At 39.0% G+C, this 25,822-nt stretch overlaps 2 protein-coding genes across 5 annotated transcripts in view; one reads left to right on the top strand and one right to left on the bottom strand.

Moving 5' to 3' along the window:
- Nucleotides 1-25,822, bottom strand: part of OPHN1 (oligophrenin 1) — a 658,667-nt gene that overhangs the window by 220,091 nt on the left and 412,754 nt on the right. For all 4 annotated transcript variants that reach the window (XM_081567319.1, XM_081567322.1, XM_081567321.1 and 1 more), the window contains exon 19: nucleotides 1,647-1,806. In XM_081567319.1, the coding sequence (XP_081423445.1) occupies nucleotides 1,647-1,806 (160 nt within the window). The remainder of the gene's footprint in view (nucleotides 1-1,646; nucleotides 1,807-25,822) is intronic.
- LOC145536483 (biorientation of chromosomes in cell division protein 1) lies at nucleotides 7,637-10,590 on the top strand. Its single transcript, XM_081565856.1, has 2 exons — nucleotides 7,637-7,664; nucleotides 10,159-10,590. Exons 1-2 carry the CDS (start codon nucleotides 7,637-7,639, stop codon nucleotides 10,497-10,499), a joined length of 369 nt encoding a protein of 122 aa, XP_081421982.1. The 3' UTR covers nucleotides 10,500-10,590.

Raw genomic sequence — 25,822 nt, 5'->3', positions numbered from 1 at the left:
TTCTCTGCAAGTACCTATCCTTGATAAACCCAAAGTGCCCTGTATATACCCAGTAATACAACTGTACCAAAATGATTGGTGAGGCAGCACAACATAGTGATTAAATACTTCAACTCTGAGCCAGGTACTTGAATTTAAATTCCAGGTTTGTCACTTGCTAAGTTTTGGGCATGTAACTATCAAATGTGAGTGAGTGCTCAGTTGCTTCAGTCATGTCTGACTCTTGCTACCCCGTGAACAGTAGCCCGCCAGTCTCCTCATTCATGATATTTCCCAGCCAAGGATACTGGGGTGGGTTGCCATTTCCTCCTCCGGGGGATCTTCCTGACTAAGGGATTGAACCAGAGTCTCCTGCAGCTTTGCATTGGCAGGTAGATTCTTTACTGTTGAGCCACCCTGGGAAGCCCAACCATCACACAGCATGTGTTTATTATCACCTTCACATTTCAGCTGAAAAAAAATGACTATCAGAGAAGCTACATTGTTTAATGTAACAAAGATAATATGGCAGAGAATACCAGTTGTTCTCCAAAATCCATTCTCTATTTCTTTTAGTAAAAAAAAAAAACTAAAGTCTTAGATGGACACATGGCTGCCCCAAATAAAAACTAAATTTCCCTGCTTCTCTTATAGCTAGATGTGACCATGAGATTAAATTCTGATAAATGGTATGTAAATGAAAGTGATATGTGAGACTTCCAGGTCATTGCCTTAAAGGAAACAGCTATATCCTCCACTTCCTTTCTTTCATCCTTCCCAGTTAATACAATGTAGAAGATATTTGGTCATGTAGATGAAGCAGCACCTTAGTGATGACAGAACAACAAAGAAGTAACCTGGGTTATAGTCCTTGTCAAACCACCATATCAGGCCTGGACCAATTTGCTGAACTGTTACAGAACCAAGAAATAAATGTCTTGAAGCCGTTGTGGTGTCTTAGCAGCTTAATCTATGTATCATACCTAATGTATCCTATCCTAAAAGCTTGGATTTGAACTGTACATACCACCTGGACTGTATCACCAGTCCCCCCCATGAAGAAACTTTTTTATTGAATTGTGCTCTGCTAAGAGGGTACTGGCTGCTAGAAAGCTAAGAGTCAAATGTAGGGCCATTCATAGGAAGTGTATAGGACTTGTCAATAAGTATTTCTTGTCTAGCTTCATCCTTGGGTTTATTTTCCGTCTGTATCATTTTTCATTTTTTATTTGACCTAATTATAATGTACATTACCTCATATTTTACATACCATAAAAATATAACACCTTAAATTCTTTCAGAATGTGATGGGATTTAAAGAAGCAGAAATATTGCTTTTTTATGGTTTAATTCTACATATACCATTTTTACACCTATCATTTTCCTTTGTTTACATGATTGTCTTCATATTATACTATTAATTCCTTAAAGGTATGAACAGTGATGTTTTCCTTCTTCTATACATTTTTGCATGGAGCTTGACAACAAAATAGTTGAATGCTCAAACAATGTTTGTTGAATAAATGAATTTCACAAGGTCAGCAATGCTATTAAATGTCACTGTATCATATGGAAGTTGAGCCAGAGAGAAGACACAGCTTTAAAAATTGGCTAGGGGAAAGTGTCACATATCTGGAGGAGTGAAGGTGAGGACAGGAAATACATACCTTGAAAAAGTGCTCAATTAGGATTTCCACCACAATATTCTGGAATTTGATGTTCATCATGGCAGCCACAGTGTCTTCCTGAGCTCTCATGAGAGTGGGCCCAAAGATCACCCCCATGTTAGAGGGGGTCATAAGATTCTCTTTGCTGTGCTCACACACACTGCCAGAAGAGAAAGAAAATGATTAACAGGATTTTTTCCAAGACCCTCTTGTAACTAAGCTTGTGTTAGATACTTTAGGGGGTAAGAGAAACTACAAAGCAGAAGAAAAGGAGAGTTCCAAAATATAAATGGTAAGAAAAGATTACAAAGGAAGCAACTAGCAAAGAATACAAGATAGTATATAATTAGGGGCCAAAGTGAAACATAGCTAACTTAGTTCGTAGCACTGTACAAGTCACAAGAAGGGGAGTAGATGGCTACTCTACTTTGGAAAGACAGGTAAGAAGCAAGACGGCATTCCAGGGCAAGAGTTACAGTATGTATAAAGCATATATAAAGAAAAAGCACATAGAGAAAGTGCCTACCACTCTTACCAGTCAGGAATTTAGTCTCTTCCTCAGCTCTAGCTAGAGAGGCAAAGAGCTCAAAGAACCAAAAGAGATCCTTAAGAACAGCACTTTTGCACTGTCCTCACTTTATAGATGAAAAAATACAGGTCCAACGAATGAAAGAGATTTGGCTGAAGCCATAATCAGTTAGCTTGATTACTGAAGGGCCTGTAATCCAAAATTTTCTGGTCCTTAATTATGTTCTTTACTTAAATTACCTTTAATGGCTTCCTATTACTTATAGGACACTGCCAATTGTCCTTAAAGTAGCTATTAAACTCTTCAGTAACTTGACACCTATTTCCAACCTTAATGCACAGCCTGGACTCTGAAGCTGACCTGGGTTTGAATCCCAACACTGTCACCCATTAGATGTGCAACAGTGAGTGTTGGTGACCTCACCTCTCTGGGCTTAAGCTTTCCCACTTGTGAAAATAGTATCTATCTCAGAGGGTTGTGAAATAAACAGAGCTAAATTGCGTTAGAAAGGTATCCTGGAAATATTTAATTAGAAGGATCTACTATTATAATGACCTCTCCAGGAAGCTCCATCTAAACAATGCAGACATATAACACCCATATGTTGTTGTTCAGTCTCTAAGTGGTATCTGACTCTTTGCAAACCCATGGACTGCAGTAAGTCTGGCTTACCTGTCCTTCACTATCTCCTGGAGTTTGCTTAGATTCATGTTCATTGAATCAGTGATGCCAACCAATCATCTCATCCTCTGTCACCTGCTTTTCCTCTTGCCCTCAATTGTTCCAAGCATCAAGGTCTTTATCAATGAGTAAGTCCTTCTCTTCAAGTGGCCATAGTATTGGAGCTTCAGCTTCAGCATCAGTCCTTTCAATGAATATTCAGGGTTGATTTCCTTCAGGATTGACTTGCTTGATATCCTTGCCATCCAAGAGACTCTCAAGAGTCTTCTCCAGCACCACAGTTTGAAAGCATCAGTTCTTCAGTATTCAGTCTTCTTTATGGTCCAACTGTCACATCTGTACATGACTAATGGAAAAACCATAGTGTTGACTATACGGACCTTTGTTGGCAAAGTGATGTCTCTGCTTTTTAATATGCTGTCTAGGTTTATCACAGGAGCAAGTGTCTTAATTTCAAGGCTGCAGTCACCATCTACAGTGATCTTGGAGACCAAGAAAATAAAATCCACTGCTGTTTCCATTTTTTCCTCATCAATTTGCCATGAAGTGATGGGAACAAGTGTCATGATATTAGTTTTTGAATTTTGAGTTTTAAGCCAGCCTTTTCACTCTCCTCTTTCAACCTCATCTAGAGGCTCTTTAGTTCCTCTTCACTTTCTGCCATAAGGGTGGTATCATCTGTATATGTGAGGCTGTTGATAATAATCCCAGCAATCTTGATTCCAGGTTGTGATTCATTCAGCCCAGCATTTCATATGATATACTCTGCATATAAGTTAAATAAGCAGGATGACAATATACATCCTTGACGTACTCTTTTTCCAATTATGAACCAATCCATTGTTCGATGTCCAGTTTTAACTGTTGCTTCTTGACCTGCATACAGATTTCTCAAGAGACAGGTAAGGTGGGTATAGCAGAGTATACCCATCTCTTTAAGAATTTTAAACAATTTGATGTGAGCCATACAGTCAAATGCTTTCAAGTAGTCAATGAAGCAGAATATGTTTTTCTGGAATTCCCTTGCTTTTTCTATGAGCCAACAGTTGTTGGCAATATGATCGCTGTTCCTCTGCATTTTCTAAATCCAGCTTGTACATCTGGAAGTTCTAGGTTCATGTTCTGTTGAAGCCTAGCTTGAAGGATTTTGAGCATTACCTTTCTAGCATGTGAAATGAATGTAACTGTGAGGTTGTTTGAACATTCTTTGGCACTGCCCTTCTTTGGGATTAGAAAGAAAACTGACCTTTTCCAGGCCTGTGGCCACTGCTGAGTTTTCCAAATTTGCTGGCATATTGAGTGCAGCATTTTAACAGCATCACTTTTAGGATTTGAAATAGCTCATCTGGAATTATATAACCTCCACTAGCTTTGCTCGTAGTAATGCTTCCTAAGGTCCACTTGACTTCACACTCCAGGATGTCTGGCTCTAGGTGAGTGACCACACCATTGTGGTAATCTGAATCATTAAGACCCTTTTTTGTATAGCTATTCTGTGTATTCTTTTCATGTCTTCTTAATCACTTCTGCTTATGTTAGGTCCTTGCAGTTTCTGTCCTTTATTGTGCCCATCTCTGCATGAAATGTTCCCTTGATATCTGTAATTGCTAGTCTTTCCTATTTTATTGTTTTCCTCTAGTTCCTTCCATTGATCATTTAAGAAGGCTTTCTTTTCTCTCCTTGCTATTTTCTGCACCTCTGCATTCAGATGGGTGTATCTTTCCCTTTATCCTTTGCCTTTTGCTTCTCTTCTTTCCTCAGCTATTTGTAAGGCCTCCTCAGACAACCATTTTGCCTTGCTGCATTTATTTTCCTTTGGGATGGTTTTGGTCACCACCTCTTGTTCATTATTACAAACCTCCATCCATATTTCTTCAGGCACTCTGTCTACCAGATCTAATCCCTTTAATCTATTTGTCACTTCCACTGTATAATCGTAAGGGATTTTATTTAGGTCATACCTGAATGGCCTAGTGGTTTTCCCTACTTTCTTCAATTTTAGACTGCATTTTTCAATAAGGAGTTCATAATCTGAGCCACAGTCAGCTCCAGGTCTTGTTATTGTTGACTGTATAGAGCTTCTCCATCTTTGGCTGCAAGGAACATAATGAATCTGATTTTGGTATCGATTATCTGGTGACGTCCATGTGTAGAGTTGTCTCTTGTGTTGTTGGAAGAGGGTATTTGCTACGATCAGTGCATTCTCTTGGCAAAACTCTGTTAGCCTTTGCCCTCCTTCATTTTGTACTCCAAGGCCAAACTTGCCTGTTGCTCCAGGTATCTCTCTACTTCGTACTTTTGCATTCCAGTCCCCTATTCTGAAAAGGAAATCCTTTTTTGGTGTTAGTTCTAGAAGGTCTTGTAGGTCTTCATAGAACCATTCAACCTCAGTTTCTTCAGCATTAGTGGTTGATGCATACACTTGGACTACTGTGATGTTGAATGGTTTGCCTTGGAAATGTACCTAGATCATTCTGTCATTTTTGAGACTGCATTCAAGTACTGCATTCCGGACTCTTTTGTTGACTATGAGAGCTACTCCATTTCTTCTAAGGGATTCTTGCCAAAAATAGTAGACATAATGGTCATCTGAATTAAATTTACCCCTCCCTGTCCATTTTAATTTAGTGAATCCTAAAATGTTGACACATATACTACACTGTCTAGATAAGGTTTTCTGGCTATATTATGCTATTTCAGATCTCCATATCTTTGCTTCATGCCATTTCCTCTGTTTCTAATGTCTCCATCCTCCTATATCCAAAGAATGTCTATTTATCCTTTGAGATTCACTTTAGGTGACATCTTTTTCAGGGCTCTCTTAGCCCACTGTCCTCATCTTGATTGACACTATTGGTAAGTCGAGCATGTTGCAATTTTCTGTTTCCTATCTGCCTTTCCTACTAGTTGGTAAATAACTTCCAATTGTGTGTGTGCCTCACACAGAGCAGATACTAGTTAATTATTTTTAATAGAACTGAGAGACTCTAGTGCTCTTTCATGTAGTAGTTCAGGCAGCCGAGTAAAAGCTGTTTGGCTGTTGGTCACTTTGGTTGTGAGCTGGGGAGATGAGGGAGTGGAACAGCTCACTGCAAACCAAACTGAAAATCCTGTTCAGATCAAGGCCCTTGAAAGACTGGCATCAAGAGGCAGGCTCTAGTCACTGAGTAGGTAATTGACAGGGATTGAATCCTTAAACAAATCCTAATGAAGTCTGTTAATCCCATGACAAAGGCTGGGCACCATTCAGATGATAATGAGCAGTAACTATTCACTGGCCTTTGATATTGCTGGACTGGTGATGGATTCCTTTTAACTTTAAATACTTACACAATTAATTAACCCGTATTCTTTAGTGACAGAATAGTTTAGATGTTAAAACAGAAAAGCAACTCCATGCTGCCACCAAGGGATCCAGAGTGGCTAAACCACTAGTAACAAGTCAAGGACACTAGTGAGACAACAGCCTCCAGCATGTATGAATGCTTATCTCCTCTTTAGAGTTTTGAAAGGAAGTTACTTTGGTTGAATATGCAGAGTGCACCTAATCCCATAACTCCAAAAGGCAGAGTATTTTATCTCTGAAGCCTAGTTTCACAGAGGGAAAAGCACTTAGTCAAGGTCAATTTGTGAGTACATACAATACAGGGATTCAAACCCATATCTGTTGGGCTCCAAGTCTTACAGTCATCTCATTGCATTCCATTGCCTCCTTATCTAGTATCTAGTTCCTGTCAAGAAATCAGCCCCTATGGGATCTTCTTTAAGCTAAAGCTACCTTATAATTCTCTGATGTATGTTCTTGGTATTTCATTTAGGACATTCTTTTCCTTCTTGGTTTTCTTATGAAATTTGAAAGTTATTCTATTCTCTGGGGAGATTTCTTTCCATTTGATATCTCTCCTTTTATTATACATTTTGAAAACCATTAAGAGGCATAATTTTTGGTTAATAAGATGAATGAAACCAAAAATAAGGGCATCATGAGTAGTGAATTAGGCAGGAGTTGGTAACATGAATTGAGAACAAAGAAACCTCAAATTCTCTAGTTCACTTAGACTAGAGAAAATGGCCACAACTTTTTGAACATCAAATTTAAAACAAAGAAACGGGTATTATAGGGAGGTTATAAGAAGGGCTTCCCTGGTGGCTCAGACAGTAAAGAATCTGCCTGTAATTCAAGAGACCTGGGTTTGATTCCAGTTTGGGAAGATCCCCTGGAGGAAGGCATAGCAACCCATTTCAGTATTCCTGCCTGGAGAATCCCCATGGACAGAAGTGCCTGGTGGGCTACAGTCCATGGGGTTGCAAAGAGTTGGACATGACTAAGTGACTAATCACAGCACTTAAGAAGCTTCTAGTTTAGGAAAAAGTAATTCTGATTGGATGGTTTAGATCAAAGGCTATAAGTTTTGTTTTTATAGACATTTTAATTTATAACCTCTGATCTAAACCATCTAATCAAAATTACTACCTTATTATCCAGCAATCCCACTTCTAGGCACATATCCAAAGGAAATGAAATCAAAATCTCAAAGAGAATATCTGTATCCCTATGTTCATTGCAGCATTAGTCACAATAGCCTGTGTCTTTAGATGGACAAACAGATAAGGATATACATACAATGGATTATCAACACACCTTTAAAAAGAAGGAAATCCTGCCCTTTGTAACAACATGGATCAACATGGAGGACATTATGTTACGTGAAATAAGCCAGACACAGAGAGTGGAATGGTAGTTGCCAGGGACTGAGGAGTGTGGTGGAAAAATAGGGAGATGTTGGTCAAGAGGTACAAAGTTTCAGGTACATAAGATGAGTAAGTTTGAAGATCTAATATATATCAATATGAATGTAGTTAATATTGTATTTTGCTCTTGAAAGTTACTAACAGGGTATATCATAATTGCTCTTACTAAAAAGAAAGAAAAAGAAGAAGGGAGGAAGGAAGGGAGGATGGAAGGAAGGGAGGAAGAAAGAAAATGGTAACTATATGAGGTGATGTTGTTATTAGTCTCTAAGTCGTGTCCAACTCTTTTGCGACCCCATGGATTATAGCCTGTCAGGCTCTTCTGCCCATAGAATTTCCCAAGCAAGAATACTGGAGTGGGTGGCCATTTCCTTCTCCAGGAGATCCTCACAAGCCAAGGATCAAATCGGCATCTAATTAGCTTTATTATGGCAATTATTTCACAGTATATACATATACCAAATGTCACTATGGTATATAAGTTATACAACATAAATTATACAATTTTTATTTGTCAATTATACCTCAACAAATGTGAAAAAATAAAAGCAAAACCTGAATAAGTTCATTAAACTGGTTCCATCAATGTGTTATATGACTTTGTGTGTATCTTTTTCCATCCCTAGGTATCTGTTCCTTCACTTCTAAAATAAGATTATTGTGTAATCTAAAAAGCCTTTTGGCTCTGCCATTCAGTGACTCTAAGAGTGTCTTCTCTGGAAAAAAAATTAGAAAAAAAAGACAGTCACACATTATGTGTCTACTATTGGAAGAACATAGAACCATTTATTAAATATGTTTGCCATCCCTACTCAAAACATCCTCTCAAAGAAAATCCAAAACAACAACAGCAACAACAACCAAACAAAAACTCAAATCGCTCAAAAAACAAATAAAAAGGATTTGAACCAGAGCAAGCCTCTTGATTCAACTACGGTAAACTTTAAAGAACAAATTACCTGCTTTCTTTAACAAATAGATTACAATAAAAAAGAAAAAGAGGAAGAAGGAACTAACAGTACTTCTCTAGGGCCCACGTCCAAGGTAAGAGAAACCCAAGTAAGACGGTAGGTGTTGCAAGAGGGCACCAGAGGGCAGACACACTGAAACTATAACCACAGAAAACTAGCTAACCTGATCACACGGACCACAGCCTTGTCTATCTCAATGAAACTAAGCCATGCCGTGTAGGGCCACCCAAGACGGATGGGTCAGAGAGAGGAGAGGTCAGACAGAATATGGTCCACTGGAGAAGGGCATGGCAAACCACTTCAGTATTCTTGCCTTGAGAACCCCATGAACAGTATGAAAAGGCAAAAAGATAGGACACTGAAAGATGAACTCCCCAGGTCGGTAGGTGCCCAATATGTTACTGGAGATCAGTGGAGAAATAACTCCAGAAAGAATGATGGGATGGAGCCAAAGCAAAAACTATACCCAGCTGTGGATGTGACTGGTGATAGAAGCAAAGTCCGATGCTGTAAAGAGCAATATTGCATAGGAACCTGGAATGTTAGGTCCATGAATCAAGGCAAATTGGAAGTGGTCAAACAGGAGATGGTAAGAGTGAATGTCGACATTCTAGGAATCAGCGAACTAAGATGGACTGGAATGGGTGAATTTAACTCAGATGACCATTATATCTACTACTGTGGGCAGGAATCCCTTAGAAGAAATGGAGTAGCCATCATGGTCAACAAAAGAGTCCAAAATGCAGTACTTGGATGCGATCTCAAAAATGACAGAATGATCTCTGTTCGTTTCCAAGGCAAACCATTCAATATCACGGTAATCCAAGTCTATGCCCCGATCAGTAACACTGAAGAAGCTGAACTTGAATGGTTCTATGAAGACCTACAAGACTTTTTAGAAATAACACCCAAAAAAGATGTCCTTTTAATTATAGGGGACTGGAATGCAAAAGTAGGAAGTCAGGAAACACCTGGCATAACAGGCAAACTTGGCTTTGGAGTACAGAATGAAGCAGGGCAAAGGCTAATAGAGTTTTGCCAAGAGAACGCACTGGTCATAGCAAACATCCTCTTTCAATAACACAAGAGAAGACTCTACACATGGACATTATCAGATGGTCAAAACCGAAATCAGATTGATTATATTCTTTGCATTCAAAGATGGAGAAGCTCTATACAGTCAGCAAAAACATGACTGGGAGCAGACTGTGGCTCAGATCATGAACTCCCTATTGCCAAATACAGACTTATATTGAAGAAAGTAGGGAAAACAACTAGACCATTCAGGTATGACCTAAATCAAATCCCTTATGATTATACAGTGGAAGTGACAAATAGATTTAAGGGACTAGATCTGATAGACAAAGTGCCTGATGAACTATGGACAGAGGTTCGTGACATTGTACAGGAGACAGGGATCAAGACCATCCCCATGGAAAATAAATGCAAAAAAGCAAAATGGCTGTCTGAGGAGGCCTTACAAATAGCTGGGAAAAGAAGAGAAGTGAAAAGCAAAGGAGAAAAGGAAACATATTCCCATCTGAATGCAGAGTTTCAAAGAATAGCAAGGAGAGATAAGAAAACGACGTGGACACCAAGCCAGCTTACCAAAACCTGAGGCAAAAAGTGGATAATTTTGTGTCAACACATCTGGACAAGCAGGAATGGAATCCCACGATGAACAAAAACCAACTGCGAAATGGTCTGAGGCAGAGTGTGGTTCAGTCAGGGATGTTGGAAGCTGGAGTGGACAGAATTATTTCCCAGGTGGTGGATCCCAAACTGAACCACATCTTCAGACCACAGATAGAACGAGCAATCCATGAGTTCCTGGCAGCCCAGAAAAAAGAAGCCATGCCAGCACCGCCTCCAGAGCCTGAAAGCCAGGACCCTCCTGCTCCATCCCAGGATGCTTCCTAAGAATATGCCTGACATGTTTTGGAAGCTTCATTGAATTAATGGTGAAGAACTGGATTCAGTGACATAAGAGTACAACTTCCAGGTGAAGACAGGCCGCAGTCCTCACTGACTTCCGAATTCAATGCTGACCGTGGGGCGGCGTCCAGATGGAATAGGGAGCAAGCGGGGTTGTAGAGAGTTCACCTTGCGGGCCCCACACTGTGCTGCCATCCAGCTAGCCTTCCAAGGTGGGACACCCAGTAGACACTACAGACACATTGAGAAACACTACGTCACTTTGGGGTTTGTCCTGAAGTGAACCTTTGTACTTGAACTTAGAGACTGTGTATGGATTTTAGGGTTTGTGCTTGAGTATAATCAGAAGCTACAGTGAAGGAACATAACTAGTCCTAAAGATGCAGTTTCAAAGAATGACAGTAAAGGGTTAGCCAAGGGTGGTAGGGTTTAACAATGCTTATTTGATACTATCAGTTTCTGAGAGTTGCAAATCAAGAGTTTACAAGCCACTAGCATCAAATAGCTGTAAGGTCATTGCGACCCTGCTGTAGGTGACTCTTTTTAGCTTCCACTTCCTTTCCGCTGCAAGAGGTGTCAAAACACGGGACCCTAGAATGCCTGAGGAAATGCAGACTTAAGTGTAAGGAAAAACATTTGCAGACTCTCTGTCCAGGGCTGCTTCCTATCCTGCAAGTGCTAGTGAGTTGGGTGTGTTTATTTTATTCTCATGTTTGTGTTTTTTTAGAAAGTGAATAAAGGGACTTCAGTTTTGTAAGTTAAAAAAAAAAAAAAGAAAAAAAGAAAACCTTCCTCAGTAATCAGTGCAAAAAAACAGAGGAAAACAACAGAATGGGAAAGACTAGAGATCTCTTCAAGAAAATTAGACATACCAAGGGAACATTTCATGCAAAGATGGGCTCAATAAAGGACAGAAATGGCATGGACCTAACAGAAGCAGAAGATATTAAGAAGAGGTGGCAAGAATACACAGAAGAACTGTACAAAAAAGATCTTCACGACCCAGATAATCACGATGGTGTGATCACTCACCTAGAGCCAGACATCCTGGAATGTGAAGTCAGGTGGGCCTTAGAAAGCATCACTACGAACAAAGCTAGTGGAGGTGATGGAATTCCAGTTGAGCTATTTCAAATACTGAAAGATGATGCTGTGAAAGTGCTGCACTCGATATGCCAGCAAATCTGGAAAACTCAGCAGTGGCCACAGGACTGGAAAAGGTCAGTTTTCATTGCAATCCCAAAGAAAGGCAATGCCAAAGAATGCTCAAACTACCACACAATTGCACTCATCTCACGTGCTAGTAAAGGAATGCTCAAAATTCTCCAAGCCAGGCTTCAGCAATACGTGAACCATGAACTTCCAGATGTTCAAGCTGGTTTTAGAAACGGCAGAGGAACCAGAGATCAAATTGCCAACATCTGCTGGATCATCGAAAAAGCAAGAGAGTTCCAGAAAAACATCTATTTCTGCTTTATTGACTATGCCAAAGCCTTTGACTGTGTGGATCACCATAAACTGTGGAATATTCTGAAAGAGATGGGAATACAAGACCATCTGACCTGTCTCTTGAGAAACCTGTATGCAGGTCAGGAAGCAACAGTTCGAACTGGACATGGAACAACAGACTGGTTCCAAATAGGAAAAGGAGTACATCAATGCTGTATATTGTCACCCTGCTTATTTAACTTATATGCAGAGTACATCATGAGAAATGCTGGGCTGGAGAAGCACAAGCTGGAATCAAGATTGCCGGGAGAAATATCAGTAACCTCAAATATGCAGATGACACTACCCTTATGGCAGAAAGTGAAGAAGAACTAAAGAGCCTCTTGATGAAAGTGAAAGAGGAGAGTGAAAAAGTTGGCTTAAAGCTCAACATTCAGAAAACTAAGATCATGGCATCTGGTCCCATCATTTCATGGGAGATAGATGGGGAAACAGTGGAAACAGTGTCAGACTTTATTTTTTTGGGCTCCAAAATCACTGCTGATGGTGATTGCAGCCATGAAATTAAAAGGTGCTTACTCCTTGGTAGGAAGGTTATGACCAACCTAAATAGCATATTTAAAAGCAGAGACATTACTTTGCCAACAAAGGTCCGTCTAGTCAAGGCTATGGTTTTTCCAGTGGTCATGCATGGATGTGAGAGTTGGACGGTGAAGAAAGCTGAGCGCCAAAGAATTGATGCATTTGAACTGTGGTGTTGGAGAAGACTCTTGAGAGTCCCTTGGACTGCAAGTGGATCCAACCAGTCCATCCTAAAGGAGATCAGTCCTGGGTGTTCCCTGGAAGGACTGATGTTGAAGCTGAAACTCCAATACTTTGGCCACCTCACGCGAAGAGTTGACTCCTTGGAAAATATCCTGATGCTGGGAAGGATTGGGGGCAGGAGGAGAAGGGGACAACAGAGGATGAGATGGTTGGATGGCATTACTGACTCGATGGACATGGGTTTGGGTGAACTCCGGGCGTTGGTGATACACAGGGAGGCCTGGCGTGCTGCGATTCATGGGGTCGCAAAGAGTCGGACACTACTGAGCGACTGAACTGAAGTGAACTGAGGGGATTCCTTGGTGGCTTAGTGGCAAACAATTCTCCTGGCAATGGAGGAAACTCTGGTCCCTGGGTCAGGAAGATCCCTTGGAGAAAGAAATGGGGACCCACCCCTGTATTCTTGCCTGGAGAATTCCATGGACAGAGAAACCTGGATAGCTATAATCCACGGGTTCACAAAAAAGTCGGACATCACTTAGTGGCTCAACAACAAAAGTGGTCCAGTGGAGACAGGAATGGGGCAGGAAGGAATGACATGGCCCAAAGACACGGCAGACTGGCTGGAACCAAGTATGTCCAAGATGGTGGGAAGTCGACCTCCACTAGAACTTGAGCCTTAGTATATGCTCATCGTAATACGTATGTGCTCAGTCACTCAGTCATGTCTGACTCTTTGTGAGCCTATGGAACTGTAGTCCACCAGGCTCCTCTGTCCATGAGATTTTTCAGGCAAGAATACTGATATGGGTTACCATTTCCTCCTCCAGGGATTGAACCTGACCCTGGGATCGAACCCACATCTACTTCATTGGCAGACATATTCTTTACCACTGAGCAACCTGGGAAGCCCCATTGTAATACACCAGCAAGCTAAATGACACACCACAGGCACCATGACAATCCTGAGGCTGACCATGAAAGTTCAAAAAGTGAGCAGAGCCCAACTCCCAGATATCTCCACCTCTTCCCCAAAATAGCTGGAATCATCCTCTCACTCATTAGCCTATAAAATTACCCAGTCCTATAAAAACTGTCAACCCTGTACTTTCTCTCTCTTGCCTCTTGCCTTCTAAGATGGCCCACACTCTGTCTATGGGTCTATGGAGTGTATCTCCCTGAATAAACTTTCTTTTTCTTTATTATGGCTCACTCTTGAATTCTTTCCTATGGAAATCCAAGAACCCACACTTGGTGGCCATCTCTGGGACTGGCCTGAGGCCTGGGACATGACTATCCACTCACAACTCACTCTCTTGCAACACAGCAATAAAGAATCTGCCAATGCAGGGGACATATGTGCAGGGTCATTTCTTAGTCCGGGTAGATTTCACATGCTGCACAACTACAAAAAGCCATTCACTCTGGAGCTTGTGTTCTGTGATGAGAAGCCACCGCAATGAGAAGTCCATGTACTGTGACTAGAGAGTAGCCCCTGTTTGCCACAACTAGTGAAAGACTGCATGTAGCAACAAAGACCGAGCACAGCCAAAAATAAACAAATAATTTCATTCAAAAGAAGGAACTTATAGATTAGGAACATGACAAAAAATCATGGAGACTCTATCCTATTAAACCTTGGCCTTTGTGTTCTTTATTAGCCCTCCAAGGGATTCTGATGGGCTTCCCTGGTGGCTCAGACGGTAAAGAATCTACCTGCAATTCAGGAGACTGGGGTTTAATCCCTGGCTTGGGAAGGTCCTCTGGAGAAGGCAATGGCTGGACAGAGAAGCCTGGCAGGCTAGAGTCCATGGGGTTGCAAAGAGTCGGACTAAGTGACTAATACACACACAAGTGATTCTTATACACACAAAAGTTTGAGAACTACTGCTATAGATAAGGGATCACCAAACTTTGACCCTTCAGCCAAATCCAATCTGTTTTTGTAGATAAAGTTTCACTGGAGAATTGTTATGCTTATGCATCCACATATTTTTAATGGCTGCTTTGTATTACAATGGTAGAACTAAGTAGCTTGGAAGAAGTCCATATACCTCACAAAACTTCAATATCTATTATCTAATCCTTTCCAGAAAATGTTTGCTGATTTCTGCCAGAGATTAAGAGACTTAAAAAAATTTTAGAAAAGATTTCTATGTGTGGATGCTATTTGGATCCTGATTCAAAGAAAAAACATATAACAAATTTGAGACTACTGGAAAATTGATCACAGAACATTAAATAATATTAAGTAATCGTTAAAAAATTATTTTCAGATATGATAAATTATATCACAGAGAATTTTAATTTTAAATATACATACTGAAATATTTATGGATAAAATAATATAATGTCTTAGACTTTCTTCAAAATAAAATAGAGGAGGGGAAAATAATAAAAATAGGGATATAAATGAATGAAGATTTGCTACATGTTGATAATTGTTGAATCTGGGTAGTAGGCATATGAGAGTTCCTTTTACTATTCCTTCTGTTTCTTATGTTTGAATATTAAATATTCAACAACATCATATCAGTACTGAATATTGCATATACCTGAAATCTTGAATAATACAGTTTTTAAATGAGTGAGATTGAGTCAGTGTCTGTCACAAAGTGAGCAGCCCCTGAAACCAAGCAGACCCTGTGGGGCTCCAAGGCATGGAGGCCTTTTTTGTCACCCATTACTTATAAACAACTCCAGCCTTCACGACTTTCCTAGCTCCAAAGGGCAGATTTGAACAATTGCTAATCAAGTGAGGATCAGCCAAGTAACTACCTGATGCAAGATTAAAGAGACCAGAGAAGCTCATCAAGATTAGAAGTTTACAGTCCTAGTTTACAGTCTATGGGAACTTGAATAGAATTTTATTCTACTGTTGTGTGAAAACTGTATAAATCTTAATTATGTTGAATTGGTTCATGGTGCTTTTCAGGCCTTCTATATCCTTCTACTCCTCTGTATATTTATTCTATTAATTTTAAGAGTTTGATATGGAAACTCCAACTAAAAATCTTAATTTATCTACTGAAAAAATAACTGTAATATATAGTGGAATTATATGTAACTTTGCTCTGTATTTTCTAAGTCTCCTGTAAAAATGTGTTATCATAATTTCATAATTCAAAAAAGAAAGAGAAAACAAAACAAAAAGATTAGAAGACCAGCCACCTGAGATGAGATTAAAGTAGCACACGCCCTGCTCACACCCTAATCTTGTCAGAAACCTTATCCTTGAACCATTGTTATAAAACCCTTCATCAAATCATCTGGGGTTGTGAAAGGCAGTTTTTTTGAGGCAGGAACCTGCTGTGTCCCCCTTTGCCTGGCAAACTAAAAAAGCCATTCTTTTCTACTTCACCCAAAAACTCTGTTTCTGAAATTAGATTCAACACTGTGTACAAAGAAGCTGAGCTTTTGCTAACATTATCATCCCTGAAGATGATGCTTTCAACGGTACACAGCTTTGGTTTCTTCAACTGGTATTATACTGGTGTTATGTTATCCATAATTTATTTTAAATACTTACACATAGCCGGTGAACTGTCTTGAATTTCACCAATGTCACTAATTGCAATGACATTATTGTATTGTGTACTACTAAGAAAGAAAAAATTTTCATTGTCAACTCATTTTGTTTTTGAAGACATTTTAAATAGAAAATAAATTCAACAATGAATACAATTTAACTAAAATGACCTCAACATGAGCAGCAATGACCATGTTCATGCATGTAGAAGTTATGACAATTACATAAAAACTGCTACCTGACAACAGTGATTTTAAGAAGTCATCGTTTCTAAGAGGCACCCAGAATTCAGGTTACAATCTGAAAAAATAAGATCTCCTAAGAATGGAAGGAATTTGATATATGTATTTGTTAGTTTTTCTGCATACTCTAGGACAGGTGCATAACAGAAGCAGAAGAGATTAAGAGGTGGCAAGAATACACAGAACTATACAAAAAAGGTCTTAATGACCCAGATAACCACGATGGTGTGGTCACTCACCTAGAGCCAGACATCCTTGAGTGTGAAGTCAAGTGGGCCTTAGGAAGCATTACTATGAACAAAGCTAGTGGAGGTGATGGAATTCCAGTGGAGCTATTTCAAATCCTAAAAGATGATGCTGTTGAAGTGCTGCACTCAATATGCCAGCAAATTTGGAAAATTCAGCAGTGGCCACAGGACTGGAAAGGTAAGTTTTCATTCAAATCCAAAGAAGGGCAATGCCACAAGATGTTCAAACTACCACACAATTGTGCTCATTTCATATGCTACCAAGGCTTCAACAGTACGTGAACCGAGAAATTCTAGACATGCAAGCTGTATTTAGAAAAGGCAGAGGAACCAGAGATCACATTGCCAACATCCACTAGATTATAGAAAAAGCAAGGGAATTCCAGAAAAATATCTACTTCTGCTTCATTGACTATGCTAAATCCTTAGATTGTGTGGATCAAAACAAACTGTGGAAAACTCTTAAAGAGATGGGAATACAAGACTATCTTACCTGCCTCCTGAGAAACCTATATGCGGGTGAAGAAGCAACTGTTAGAACCAGACATGGAACAAAGGGCTGGTTCAAATTTGGGAAAGGAGTATGTCAAGGCTATATATTGTCATCTTGCTTATTTAACTTCTATGCAGAATACATCGTGCAAAATACAGGGCTGGATGAAACACAAGCTGCAATTAAGATTGCCAGGAGAAATATCAACAACCTCAAATATGCAGATGATACCACTCTGTGGCAGAAAATGAAGAGGAACTAAATAGCTTCTTGATTAGGATGAAAGAGGAGAGTGAAAAAGCTGGCTTAAAACTAAACTCAAAAACTAAGATCATGGCATCTGGTCCCATCACTTCATGGCAAATAGAAGGGGAAAAAATGGAAATAGTGACAGACTTTATTTTCATGGGCTCCAAAATCAACTGTGGATGGTGACTACAGCCAAGAAATTAAAAGACACTTGCTTCTTGTCAGTGAAGCTATGACAAACCTAGACAGCATTTTAAGAAGCAGAGATATCACTTTGCCCACAAAGGTCCATATAGTCAAACTATGGTTTTTCCAGTAGTCACGTATAGAGGTGACAGTTGGATCATACAGAAGGCTGAGAGCTGAAGAACTGATGTTTTCAAACTGTGGTCCTGGAGAGAAGACTCTTGCAAGTCCCTTGGACTGCAAGGTGATCAAACCAGTAATCGTAAAGGAAATCAACCCTGAATATTCATTGGAAGAACTGATGATGAAGCTAAACCTCCAATACTTTGGCCATTTTATGCAAAGAACCAACTCATTTTAAAAGATCCTAATGCTGGTGAAGAGGGAATTCATAGGGCCTGGACTCCATCTTAGGCCTGGTCATGCTGGTCATGCTCGGCCACCTCTCTAATGGACTCTAATCTCTGTGCTTAGTGCCTATGGAAACGACAATAAAAGGATAAGACCCCCTCCGGACAGGGGAACCTTGAAGATCGTATCCAGGTTACTCATCGCCTAAGAGAAAACATACACTAATCACCCCTGTCTCCGGACAGGTCATAAATTGTTCTGTACCTATCAGAGTGTAACCTCAGGCTTATTGATTATTGGCCAATTGTTTAACTGTTGGAACACATAACACATGAATGATGGGGTTATTGTGATTGTATTTGCCCTTCCTTTGTTTATATAAGTCTCAAGGAATTTGGGGTGGTGAGTTCGGACACATACACAAGGGGTATAAAAGATTTTCACAAATGCTGGTCAGGGTCCTTGGCTAAGAGAAGACTCTGCCTTGGGCCACCGGTGTAATAAACTGCACTCCACTACCTGCATTGTCCTTCTGAGTGAGTTTGTTTCCCAGAATGCGTGGGTACAATGCTGGGAAATATTGAGGGCAGGAGGAGAAGGGGGCAACAGAGGATGAGATGATTGAATGGCATCATTGACTCAATGTATATGAGTTTGAGCAAACTCTGGGAGACAGTGAAGGACAGGGAAGCCTGCTGAAGTCCATTGGGTCACAAAGAGTCAAACACAACTTAGCCACTGGACAACTACGACAAGCAAGTTATGATTGCAGTATTCTAATTGTAAATGCATATTTATATACTCTAGGACTGAATAATCAGCATTTAAAAGACTCTGATTAGAAGCCAGAGGGGCTACTATAAGCTTCAGCTAACTTTATCTCCAATCAATACCAATTAATTAGCATGATTGGTGGCAAACTAACCTTTCATTGCTTAGATTCGTCAAGATATATGGATTATCGATTGGCTAGAAGTATTGTATAGACATTCACAAGCTTCTATTGACAGGTTAGAAGAATAGAGATCAATCTTGACATCAGTAAGGTGGATCAACTAATATGCATCTTCAGATGTGACGCAGCATAAGGTACACAAAAATCACCTATGATGTATTCTATCCTCAAAATAACTAACTTGAATCCATCTAGCCTTAAAATACAACCTCTACTTTATGAGAAATAAAGAAAATAGGGGAATAAGCTGAAAAATATAATGAAGAAAGTAAACAAAACTAGTAAGTAAGACTATACTGAACAATAAGCTTTGGGTCAGCTAAGGAAATGCTAATATGGTCTGGAAAGGTAGAAACTGTTGAACTAAAAAAAGGTGGAATTGCTGAAAAGTTTGGTGTTATTGAACAGCATAATCTCAGTTTAGTAAAAAACTCAAATATATTTGTGTGAAGTGTGTGCGTATACATAAACACACACACTCACAGAAAGATCCAGAAGAAAATGCACCAACAGATTAATAATAGTGATTTTTGAATGTTGTTAACAGGTTTTTATTTTTATTGATTTTTTGTTCTTTATATTTTCTAATCTCTACAATGCAATAGTATTGCTTCAGAAATAACAGAAGTGTTATTACAAAAAAATAAGAAGATTTTAATAAGCCTGAAAACTCACACCCGTTAGAATGGTAGCCCAAGCCTAGGACTGCAAAAGGGTCTTCCATTTGGGCATTAGATTATGGGATTTAATTGCCTGACTCCAATTTCAGTGCTGTAATATTATCTTATCTGCTTCAAGTTAAAGTTTAATGCATGATGCAGTCAGAGCATCTGAAAGGAAAGACAGCTGAGACTTCACTGAGTTTACAGAACAGATTGTATAACTGTTTTGCATTTGCTTCCAGATGAATATCTGCATGAGTGGCAGAATTAAGCCTGAGGCTTGTTTCCATTGTATTATAATATGCCACTGGTAGTGAGATTGTGGGGGAGGTAACCTGTAGTGTTCTCCTACATCTGATTAATGGAAGTGACAGACAACAAACAAAAAGAATGGAATAATTAGAAATCTCAAACTGGCTGAGGTCAGTTTGTGTTTGCCTGTCATTAGGCTAGAAAACAGGACAGCAGTGGGAATACACAACAAAGGCATAAGTTATAACTGTCATATAGATTATGAAAGCCATAGCAGGAGAATACTGTAAATTTTGAAAGCACATGGATTTTCTTCTTCTGTGTAAATATTGCTGTTGGAACTAAGCCTATTTTTATTTGAATTTTCCCTGTAAATTTTGGTTATAAAGACAAAACCTTGAAAGAATGCTATTATGAACACTCATACTGTCTATACCTAAATTCAGGAATTGAGTTTTTTCATACATTTGAATTCTTTGTTATGCATATTTTTTCTGAGTCCTTTAAAAGTAAATGGCCCAACCCTGAATATCTTACCATTCATCTCCAAATAATAAGCATGTTGTCCTACAAATACCTGTAACATGTTTATATCAAGGAAAATTTATGATAATTTCATATCACCCGATATCTGGTACCTATTCACATTTTCTCAAATGTCATGAAAAAATTATTTTTAGTTGAAAGTTTCAAATCTAGATCAAAAGTTCATATGCTGCATTTGTTTATGCTTCTTTAGCCTCTTAATATAGAACAGTTCTAGGCTCATTCGCTTCAGTCGTGTTCGACTCTGCAACCCAATGGACTGTAGCCCACCAGGCTCCTCAGTCCATGGAATTCTCCAGGAAAGAATACTAGAGTGGGTTGTCATTTCCTCCTCCAGGGGATCTTCCTGACCTAAAGATCAAACCCAAGTCTCCTGCACTGGAGGTAGATTCTTTACTGCTGAGTTACCAGGGAAGCCCATATAGAACAGTACCACTACCTTTTCCCCTCAGAACATTGACTAAAAAAAAAAAATTCCAAGACAATTGTCTTAAAGAGTGTCAAACTTTCTGCATTTTTCTACACCCTGTATTTCCTTTAACTTAGAGGCTAAATTTGAGTGGGGTTAAACATTCTTGGCAAAAATATTTGTTTATGTTGTATACTTCTTACCATATCCCATCAGGTCAGTTTGTATTATTATCAGTGATGTTAAATTTGATAATTAATTAAGGTGGTGTTTGCCAGATAAATTGATTGTAAAGATACAGTTTTCCATTCATAATTAGTAAGTAATCTGTGGATAATACTTTGAAACTTTATGCATATATTGCTCCTGAAAAATCTTTTACCCAATTGTATTGATCTATGCCTGAAATAGGGCACTGAGGTTGCAAACTAGTAGTTTTTCTTTTAAAGTATAGTTGATTTACAATATTAGTTTCAGGAGTACAACATAGTGATTCAATATCTTTATAGATTATACTCCATTCAAAGTTATAAAATATTGGCTATATTTCCTGTGCTGTAGAATATATACTTGTAGCTTATTTATTTCATACGCAGTACTTTGTATAGGGTTTCCCAGGTGGTGCTAGTGGTAAAGAACCTGCCTGCCAATGCAGGAGACATGAGAGGCAGGTTCGATCCCTGGGTCAGGAAGATTCCCTGGAGGAAGGCATGGCAACCCACTCTAGTATTCTTGTCTGGAAAATTCCCATGGGCAGAGGAGCCTGGGGGCTACAGTCCATAGGGTCGCACAGAGTTGGACAGGACTGAAGTGACTTAGCAAGTACACACTTTGAACTTTAGTCCCCAACCACTATCTTACCCCTCCCCCTTTCCCTCTACTCACTGGTAACCACTAGTTTGTTTTCCATATCTGTGAGTCCGTTGTGGCTTTGTTATGTACATCCATTTAATTTTTTTAGATTTCACATATAAATGATAACAAGCAGTATTTGTCTTTCTCTATCTGACTTATTTCACTTAGCATAATACCCTCCAAGTCTATCCATGTTGTTGCAGATGACAAAATTTCATTCCTCTTGTGGCTTAGTGGTATTCCACTGTACGTATATATACCATGGTTGCTTTATCAGTTCATCTGTTGATGGATACTTAGGTTGATTTCATATCTTGGCATTTGTAATTGACATGGTTATGAACACTGGGGAAGACTCTTAAGAGTTTCTTGGACAGCAAGGTGATCACAGCACTCAATACTAAAGAAATCAACCCTGAATCTTCATTGGAAGGACTGATGCTGAAGCTGAAGCTCCAATACTTTGGCCACCAAATGGGAAGAGGTGACGCATTGGAAAAGACCCAATGTTCAGAAAGATTGAGGGCAAGAGGAGAAGGGGGTGACAGAGGATGAGATGGTTGGATGGCATCACTGATTCAATGGACATGAGTTTGAACAAACTCCAGGAGATGGTGAAGGACAGGGAAGCCTGGTGTGCTGCAGTTTATGAGTTCACAAAGAGTCAGACATGACTTATCAACTGAACAAAAACAACCCATGTTCACTGCAGCACTATTTACAATAACTAGGATATGGAAGCAACCTAGATGGTCATCGACTGATGAATGGATAAAGAAGCTGTGGTACATATATACAATGTCATGTTACTCAGTCATAAAAAGGAATGAATTTGAGTCGGTGCTAATGAGGTGGATGAACCTAAAACCTATAATACAGAGTGAAGTGAGTCAGAAAGAGAAAAACAAATATTGTATATCAACGCATATATATGGAATCTAGAAAGATTGTACTGATGAACCTATTTGCAGCACAGCAATGGAAATGCAGACAGAGAACAGACTTATGGACACTGACACAGACTTAAGGGCAGTAGAAAGGAGAGCGTGGGATGAATGCAGAGAGTAGCCTGGAAAATATATACACTGCCATATGTAAAATAGGTAGCCACTGGGAATTTCCTGTATGATTCAGGGAACTCAAACCGGGGCTCTGTAACCACCTAGAGAGATGGGGTAGAGTGGGAGGAAGTCTCAAGAGGGAGGGGGCATATGTATACCTATGGCTGACCCATGTTAATATATGGCAGAAACCAACACAATATTGTAATTATCCTTCAATCAAAAATAAATAGAGAAAAAAAAAGCATCCCTTAGATCCAGGATGTTTCCACTTATCCTTATGATACAATGTTGAACTTAGGGGAGAAAGTTACAAATAATGTAGGAACTGGAGGATCCATATATGGAATTCCTTTTTATTAATTCTCCTCAAAAATATTTAGAGATGTCAAGCATACACTCATATTCAAAACCTTATTTATTTTTCCATAAAAGCTGAATTTTGATTTTTAAACTCTGCCAAATGCTACCTTTTCTGTATGAAAAGTGTAATAGGTTAAAATGTGTCACATTTTATTGATTCAAAACATATTATAAAATTAATACTTTTCTGAGATATCAATTAAAAATTATTTTCCTCTTACTCACCCTTACACCCTTGCTTTTGCAATGAGTACCTTTCACTTAAAATACTGCGTGACACTTTGTCCTTACCTTTCCCAACATCAAAAAAGTTGCTGTTGTCTATGTTTTTTTTCCCCAGACTTTAAACTTTTTATTTTGTAATGGGGTATATTTCCATACAAATTGTAAAATTATTTGTTCTAATTCTCTGAAAAATACCCTTGGTAGCTTGATAGGGATTGCATTGAATCTATAGATTGCTTTGGGTATTATACTCATTTTCACTATATTGATTCTTCCAATCCATGAACATGATATATTTCTTCATCTATTTTTGTCATCTTTGATTTCTTTCATCAGTGTTTAATAATTTTCTATACATAGGTATTTTGCTTCTTTAGGTCGATTTATTCCTAAGTATTTTATTCTTTTCATTGCAATGGTGAATGGAATTGTTTCCTTAATTTCTCTTTCTGTTTTCTCATTATTAGTGTATAGGAATGCAAGGGATTTCTGTGTGTTAATCTTATATCCTGCAACTTTACTATATTCATTGATTAGCTCTAGTAATTTTCTGGTGGGGTGTTTAGGGTTTTCTATGTAGAGGATCATGTCATCTGCAAACAGTGAGAGTTTTACTTATTCTTTTCCAATCTGGATTCCTTTTATTTCTTTTTCTTCTCTGATTGCTGTGGCTGAAACTTCCAAAACTATGTTGAATAGTAGTGGTGAGAGTGGGCACTCTTGTCTTGTTCCTGACTTTAGGGGGAATGCTTTCAATTTTTCACCATTGAGGATAATGTTTGCTGTGGGTTTGTCATATATGGCTTTTATTATGTTGAGGTATGTTCCTTCTATTCCTGCTTTTTGGAGGGTTTTTATCAAAAATGGATGTTGAATTTTGTCACAGGCTTTCTCTGCATCTATTGAGATAATCATATGGTTTTTATCTTTCAATCTGTTAATGTGGTGTATCACATTGATTGATTTGTGGAAATTAAAGAATCCTTGCATCCCTGGGATAAAGCCCACTTGGTCATGATGTATGATCTTTTTAATATGATGTTGGATTCTGTTTGCTAGAATTTTCTTAAGGATTTTTGCGTCTATGTTCATCAGTGATATTGGCCTGTAGTTTTCTTTTTTTGTGGCATCTTTGTCTGGTTTTTGTATTAGGGTGATGGTGGCCTCATGGAATGAGTTTGGAAGTTTACCTTCCTCTGCAATTTTCTGGAAGAGTTTGAGTAAGACAGGTGTTAGCTCTTCTCTAAATTTTTGGTAGAATTCAGCTGTGAAGCTGTCTGGTCCTGGGCTTTTGTTTGCTGGAAGATTTCTGATTACAGTTTCGGTATCCGTGCTTGTGATGGGTCTGTTAATATTTTCTATTAACTTCCCTGGTGGCTCAGACAGTAAAGCGTCTGCCTACAATGCGGGAGACCCGGGTTCAATCCCTGGGCTGGGAAGATTTCCTGGAGAAGGAAATGGCAACCCACTCCAGTATTCTTGCCTGGGAAATCCCATGGACGGAGGAATCTGGTAGGCTATAGTTCATGTGATCGGAAAGAGTCGGACATGACTGAGCGACTTCACTTCACTTCACTTTAGTTTTGGAAAGTTATACTTTTCTAAGAATTTGTCCATTTCTTCCAAGTTGTCCATTTTATTGGCATATAGTTGCTGATAGTAGTCTCTTATGATCCTTTGTATTTCTGTATTGTCTGTTGTGATTTCCCATTTTCATTTATAATTTTGTTGATTTGATTCTTCTCTCTTTGTTTCTTGATGAGTCTGGCTAATGGTTTGTCAATTTTATTCATCTTCTCAAAGAACCAGCTTTTAGCTTTGTTGATTTTTGCTATGGTCTCTTTTGCATTTATTTCTGCCCTAATTTTTATGATTTCTTTCCTCCTATTAACCCTGTATAGCTGAATAACAATGTTGTGGCAGTTTCATGTGAACAGCAAAGGGACTCAGCCATACATATACTTGTATTCATTCTCCCTCACACCCCATTCCCCTCCCATCCAGGCTGGCACATAACACTGAGCAGAGTTTCCTGTGCTATCAATGCTATCAATAGGTCTTTGTTGGTTATCCATTTTAAATATAGCAGTGTGTATATGATATTCCCAAAGTCTTTAACTCTCCCTTCTTCCCAGGCAACCATAAGTTCATTTTCTAAGTCTGTAAGTTTCTTTCCGTTTTGTAAGTTAAGTTCATTTGCATCATTTCTTTTTAGATTCCACATATAAGGGATGTCATGATATTTCTCCTTCTCTGACTGACTTACTCAGTATGACACTCTCTAGGTTCATCCATGTTACTGCAAATGACATGCCTTCATTCTTTTTGATGGCTGAGTAATATTCTATTGTATATATGCACCACTTCTTCCTTATCCATTCTTTTGTTGATGGACATTTAGATTGCTTCCATGTCTTGGCTATTGTAAACAGTGCTACGATGAACACTGGGGTTAATGTATCCTTTCA

Source organism: Giraffa tippelskirchi, chromosome X (assembly GCF_054371585.1).
Source record: "Giraffa tippelskirchi isolate mGirTip1 chromosome X, T2T-mGirTip1v1.2.pri, whole genome shotgun sequence".
Lineage (NCBI taxonomy): Eukaryota > Metazoa > Chordata > Mammalia > Artiodactyla > Giraffidae > Giraffa > Giraffa tippelskirchi.
Note: the sequence above shows the minus strand (reverse complement) of the source record. Positions and strands in the feature narration are given on the sequence as shown.

Coding starts and splice junctions, on each gene's coding strand:
- LOC145536483 (XM_081565856.1), top strand. CDS start 7,637: ATGTTGGTCAAGAGGTACAAAGTTTCAG. Junction 7,665..10,158: donor CAAGAGGTACAAAGTTTCAG/GTACATAAGATG, acceptor AGGAGAGATAAG/AAAACGACGTGGACACCAAG.